This window comes from Pinus tabuliformis, chromosome Q (genome assembly GCF_031772625.1).
Source record: "Pinus tabuliformis cultivar Carrire ecotype Pingquan chromosome Q, CPIR1, whole genome shotgun sequence".
Classification (NCBI taxonomy): Eukaryota; Viridiplantae; Streptophyta; class Pinopsida; order Pinales; family Pinaceae; genus Pinus; species Pinus tabuliformis.
In genome coordinates, this window is record NC_142296.1 from 1,210,696,412 (window position 1) to 1,210,702,908 (window position 6,497).

At 36.3% G+C, this 6,497-nt stretch overlaps 1 protein-coding gene across 1 annotated transcript in view; it reads left to right on the plus strand.

Annotated features, from left to right (window-relative positions):
* LOC149224134 (Aldolase superfamily protein) overlaps positions 1-595 on the plus strand; it is a 182,946-nt gene extending 182,351 nt beyond the window's left edge. The window contains exon 13 of the mRNA XM_089386011.1: positions 52-595. Within this exon, the coding sequence (XP_089242137.1) occupies positions 52-198 (147 nt within the window). The 3' untranslated portion in view covers positions 199-595. The remainder of the gene's footprint in view (positions 1-51) is intronic.
* Positions 596-6,497: the final 5,902 nt, after the last annotated feature.

Consider the following 6,497-nt stretch of genomic DNA (forward strand, 5'->3'; position numbering starts at 1 on the left):
TATATATATATATATCGTGTAGCAACTGCTGATGTTTATTCCAAAATGCAGCTAGTAAAATGGGATCAAGCCACCTTTGCATCAGCCATACGTCCTGCAGCTGAAGAGCTTTTAGCTGCTGGCTTGGAGGGCTACATCAATCAAAGCAAGCGTGTGGAAGCATATTTAACCAAGATCTGGCCACCACCAAATGTTTGATTCTGCTTTGTTGAATTGATATGGAAATTCTGCTAATGAATTTGATACCAGAGTTAGTATGCATATTTTGTAGGCTGTAATTAACAAATTTTAACAGGGACAAAATTTGAATCAAACATCCTTCTTAGATTGTCTTACTGTAGAAGGAATTGTTTAAAAAACTCCAGTCGTTTTGCTTGTAATTATTAGTTTTCTGTTTGATTTTTCTCTGTTGAATTGATATAAAATTGCGGCTAATGAATTGGATACTAGATGTGGTATGCATATTTCGTAGGCTGTAATGAACAAATTTAAACAGGGACAGAATTTTTGAACCAAACATCCTTTTTAGATCGTATTGCTGTAAAAGGAATTGTTAAACAAAGTTCAATCAGAATGCTTGAAATTATTGGGTTTCGTTTGATCTATTTCAGTTGGATTAGTGGTCTTTAATGTTTATTGCTTGCACTTTATGTTGCTGGAGATTTAACAATTTTGAAGCTTCCACTTTTTATGCAATGAAAATATAGAAAAAAACATACAGCTATACTTGTAATAATAGTCGTGGGCATATGTTTTAGAAAACTTGCAAAACCTTGAACATCTCATTTTCCTTGTTCAACTCCTTTATGGTATTGAGGTCAAATACATTTTATATGGAAGAGAAAAAGAAATTGCATATTTTGGTACCTATTATGGTATTTAGGTCGAATGCATTTTATATTGAAAAGAAAAAGAAATTGCATATTTTGGTACCTAAGTGTTTTCTCTTTGGTGAAACCATCCAAGCAGGTATGTTGATAAGTGTGTTGAATTCTAGTGAAGATTAGTTTCCTGATCCAAGTGTTCTTTTGTTTTGCTTTTTCCGAATATCCTTTGAGTATGAGTATCTTGCGATCAACACTGAAGTGGAAAGCCAATTGCACTTCATTAGGAATTTTGTCCATCACCACGTTTGACCTGCTTGCATGGCCATGATGACCCATTAGCCTAAAATAGGGGAATCAAACCTTGGTGGGGGAACTCACCACCCCTGTTGATGATCTGAGTGTTTTTTGAAATAAAATTCTTTTGGTTATGAGGATAAAAAATAGTGGGAACCATCTCTTTGATTTTGTACCTTAGTGACAAAAGAGTTTCTCCTTGCCTTGGAAGCTTCTCTCACTTGCCTTCTATGCATCTCTCTTACGTGTAAGATTACGAATCACCTTTTGGAAGTATAGGTATACATAACTTATCTTTGTTACCAACTAATTTTTCATATTCATATGTACATATACATTTTCATATATTTTTCAATGAAGTCGAATAACTTGTGTAAATGCTTATTATCTCCTTCTTTCGGTGCACGATATCTTCTTCTAAGCATATGTAATGTTTCTCTTTAGGCTATGGACTCCTCTTTCTCTTCTTTGCATTTGTATATGATGTTGCAGAGGTCTCCCCATGATAAGATTTTTTTTCTCTTTCTCAAAGGAGAACATGTTTTATTAATAAGAATGATCATTAATGGTCAATTTATGTTGGATGTGGTAAACTATTCTCTTGCACATTATTCAATAACTAATTAGTTTAGTGTTTTCCACACAATGGGGCTTCATGAAAAAGTACTAGAAGTGATTCTATTTTACATGTTTTCGAGTTGTAAATGATCTTTTTAGATAATCAAATGCTTCCACACCAATAGTTAAAATTTTATGTTACTATTGTTTTTCGTTTTTCATTGTAGGTCTTTTTCTATTTCAAGGATCTCATGGTCATGGCCAATAAATCGTAAGATGTAATAATAAACAAATGTTTTGGAGAAATTCTATTTGTTAGTGTCATTGAATAACCATATATTTGTACCCTGTTGAACATTCTGTAATTTGTATTTCGAATATATATATATATATATATATATAGAGAGAGAGAGAGAGAGAGAGAGAGAGAGAGAGAGAGAGAGATGAGGTTATGCCTCCAAAACATTTGAGGGTCAAATAACAAACCAAAGCCCAAAGGGGTTGGATCCAAAGGTGAAGAATGAAGAGGTTTTCACCATTGGCCAAGGTTCAATTCCATGAGGGCTTTATTTGGTAACTTAAGGTTGTTAAATCTCCCAATACCAACCCATATTTATTTATTTTCTCACATTAATTAGTTATTCCCAACAATTTATTAATTTAACCAAATAAATTCTGAACTATCAAAAAATAAAATCATTGGTATTTTAACCTTTAGAAATATATGCAACAAAAAATAAGAATTAGGAGGGATCAATCACACATTGCAACAAATAAATACCCACAACAATTCTCCATCATTCATTAATCTGGAAGATCGAGGTTTTCGATCCACAGAGTATTACAAGGAAAAATATATTTACTCGAACCTATAACTTGACCCTACTGGATGAATTTAGTCTCTAAAGGAATTCAACAAGGAGAAATTTGACCCAAAAATTTGCTAGCAAATCGACCCTGTGCCTTCCATATAAGCTACATTTGTGCCTCAGGAATTTCAGTCTTGAGCAAATCAACTTCTCCAACCTCCATCTCTTCAACAACTCACCCTTGTGATCTCCAGCGTCTCGACCCCCTGGATATGCCCTTGAATCCTCCTATGGTTTTCCTCCTTTGTGCTACAGTTTATCGAGCCACTGTCAATAGAGAAAATCACTCTTTTAATGTTTATTTGTGGTAAAGGAATTGCCACAAATAAACATTAAAAGAGTGAGGGTTTTTAGTCGTGAGGAGTTGATATGTTACTGCTAGAATCATTCTTCTTTGGTTTCGTTACCACACTGACGATATAGGGTAGTCTTTAATGGTTTTTCATGGGCACTGGTATTGTTTTGTCACCCAACAAATTACTTCATGTGACTAGGGAAAATGGCGCTTGATAAAATTCTTCCAACGCATGGATTTCACGCAACTTGAGCCAACATGTCCTCATACTCTCTTCATGCAATATAATTCCACAAATCAATTGTGTATGTTGCGTTAGGGCATTTGGAAACCATAATATAACCTCACTATCAAATTTGTGACATATATAAATGTGTTATGAGTGATATAACTTTTATTTGGAGCACATAATCCCATAGCAAATTCGGTAATGATTTGGGCATTTCGCCTTTCAGTTTGTTGAACACCCATTTTACTGTGCCTCCAACTATATTTGTAAAGGGATTGAAATCACCCCCCAATGGTGGAAATCTCTGTCTCTGTCTTTCCTGAAATGCACTAACTTTGGAGAGTGCCTTCTCTATTCGCCATCCTGACTCGTCTGGATATATGGCTTTTAATTAGAGCAGGTTTAGAGCTTTCCCTTTTATTGTTGGACTGTTGAAATTGCTGCACCATTTGAGAACCATGATTGTCAAGATGACAAAGGCTCTTTTTCGATGTATCACTGAAAGAAGGTTGACTTTGATTAAAACTTGTGGGCTTGATTTTGTGGCTTTCTTAATCAATTGTGGTAGTTTATAAGATTCCATATCGATTGAATTGGTAATGTAAGCCTTCCCATTTGGATAAAAACCCCGTTCACAATAACTACCTCTTGTGAACCTTTTCAGGAAAACATCCATTTCTTCCTTAGACCTCAGCGTTTCAGAAAAGACTGTTCAAGTCAAATTGCAATCCAATCTTGGTAAACAAAATGACAAACTTGAAATTTATAATCATCCAACCATGACATACATGCATCCATGCTTAACCCTAAATCCAATGTAAGTGAGGCAAGATGTTTCCTGCTGGCAGAGAAATCCGCTAGATAAGATTCTTCAAGTCAGTTAGCAACCCTCTCATGATATGTAGGATGATTAACTTGATGACTTTGAAAAGAAGGGTTTTCGCTAGGTGTAATTGAGATACTGGAGGATTCAATCACATAAACCCTAATTTTAGAAACCCTAGTTTGAAGTTGGCGATGAATATCGCCGAGGCCATGAGGACTTGACATAACCATCAATGGAAGTTGAAGTGCCTCACCGTCCTGACAAATCTTTGAACCTTCGAATGGCAAGCCATCAAACATTGGTAGTTCTGTAAGATTAATAGGTGAATGCATATGGTCATCATTAGTTGTGACATGACAATTATCAACGAATATAATGTTAATTGGAATAGATGTATGAATAATGATAGATTGGCAGTTAAGAAAATCATATTCTTTTGATACCCAAGAATGAGGTGAATCAACCGGAAGAATCTTAGGCAAAGGAGAAGTTGTTGGAAATACTGAGAGGGGGTGAATCAATATTTCTTTTCAATTGTTATTTTACTAGTTAGAGTCTTCACAATTTAAATAAAATCAATGTATAATAATTGTATTACTAATGGGAAAAAGGAATTGTGTACAATATAAATGTGTTCCCAAGCTCCAACTTGGTTTTGATGAGGCTTCGACCTCTAGGGTTTCGACCCTATCTATCCAAGGCACCAACCTTGAGTTTAGGAGCTCCAACTCCAAGGACACCAATCCTCTTGTAGTTTTGAATTAGAAGATGTACATAGAACTCATCTCAGTCAGCAATCAAGGAAGGTACTGCACCATAGGAAGATACTACACTGTTTGAGAGGCACTACACTTCTTTACAACACTGGTTACAATGGGGGAAGGCACCAAACTTGAGAAACCGTAGCTCAGAATTCCATAAGATGGTCCATCGTTAAACTGTATATAGCTCTGTTTTAAGATAATGACTCTGTCCGCAGTCCTTAAATACTTCTCCGCAACCTTCTTCACAGTGCACAACTCATTGATCTAATCGACAGTTGGACAGACCCATAGTCAAGTATGGTTGACAGACCCTTATCAAGTATAAGTGCAAACCCTGATCGAGTATAAATTCACCGCAACAGAGAGTTAATGCAGACCCTTATCAAGTGTAGATGCACCGCAACAGAGGTTTAAACATAGACCCTTATCCGCACTCCAGTTTTTAAGCCATAATCACAACAATCCGCAGATCAGTTCATAAGGTGGCTAGCTCTGTCCCTTAGTTCACGAGATGTGAAATGTATATCTCTTATATTTTTTCACCGAATTTTTCTTTCTGTCAAAAGTGCAGAGTTCCTTTTATATGTACTCTTTTGTGCATGAAAAACGAAGGGACGTGTCTCCTAGCTAAGTTGACATGAGTTTGACAAGTTCAGGTTGGCTCACTGACCAGAATTATACCCTTATCTTTAAAAATTCATATCTCTTAAAATATTTGGAGTTTTGAGGCATGTGATAGCTCATTAGAAAGCTAAAAATATGTTCTAAAATATGGTCTGGGTCTCATGATGATATTCTTCCTTTAAGATGGAGAAAAATATTATTTAATGTGACTGATCATCATTAGTGCAGAAATGGAGGCATTGCAGAGTGTCTTTGAGTGTTGAGCTTCTTCATCGTTTGGTTCCTTCATTGATTGCCACCAAGTCCCTGCCTTCTTCAATATATTGACATCAATGACAACTAGATTAACAATCTCCCCCTTTTTCATTGGATGGCAATATTTTTCTTCTCTCCCCTTTGAAATCAATGGAAAAGGAGTGCACAAGGAATCCCCTTGTCGAACTGCTCCCCCCTGTCATGCGGCATCTTAAGAATCAGCTCAGTGTGATGTTAGAGAAATAACCCCTATCTTTTGGTAAAGATGTTCAAATGCTTCTCGAGGAAGGGGTTTGGTGAAAATGTCTGCAATCTGCTCCTTTGTATTGATATATTCCAACCTGATGTTTTGTTCAGCCACTTGTTCACGGAGAAAATGATATTTGATTGGTATATGTTTGGTCTTTGAGTGCATCACTAGATTTTTACTGAGACTGATAGCACTTGTGTTATCACAATAGATGGTGATTGGTTGGTCGGTATCTATATTGACATCCTTCAAAGCTTCCTTCATCCATAATATTTGAGTACAACAATCTGCAGCAGCTATATACTCGGCTTCAGCTGTAGAGAGTGATATGGATGATTGTTTTTTGTTGAGCCAAGATACTAGACAATCTCCCATGAAGAATGCATTTCCACTAGTACTTTTTCGATCATCGATACTTCCGGCCCAATCAACATCGGTGTATGCAGTCACAGTAAGAGTTGAGCTCTTAGGGTACCAAAGACCAAAATCAAGGGTTCCTTGTAAGTATCTTAGAATTCTCTTCACAGCTGCAAGATGGGATTGTTTAGGAGCTGACTAAAATCTTGCCACCATTCCTACTGCATGCATAATATCTGGCCTAGTAGCAGTTAAGTATAGAAGGGCACCAATTATTGACCTGTAATGAGTAGCATCCACCGGAGGAGAGTCATCGTCTTTGCTTAATTTGCAATATGTGGTCATAAGT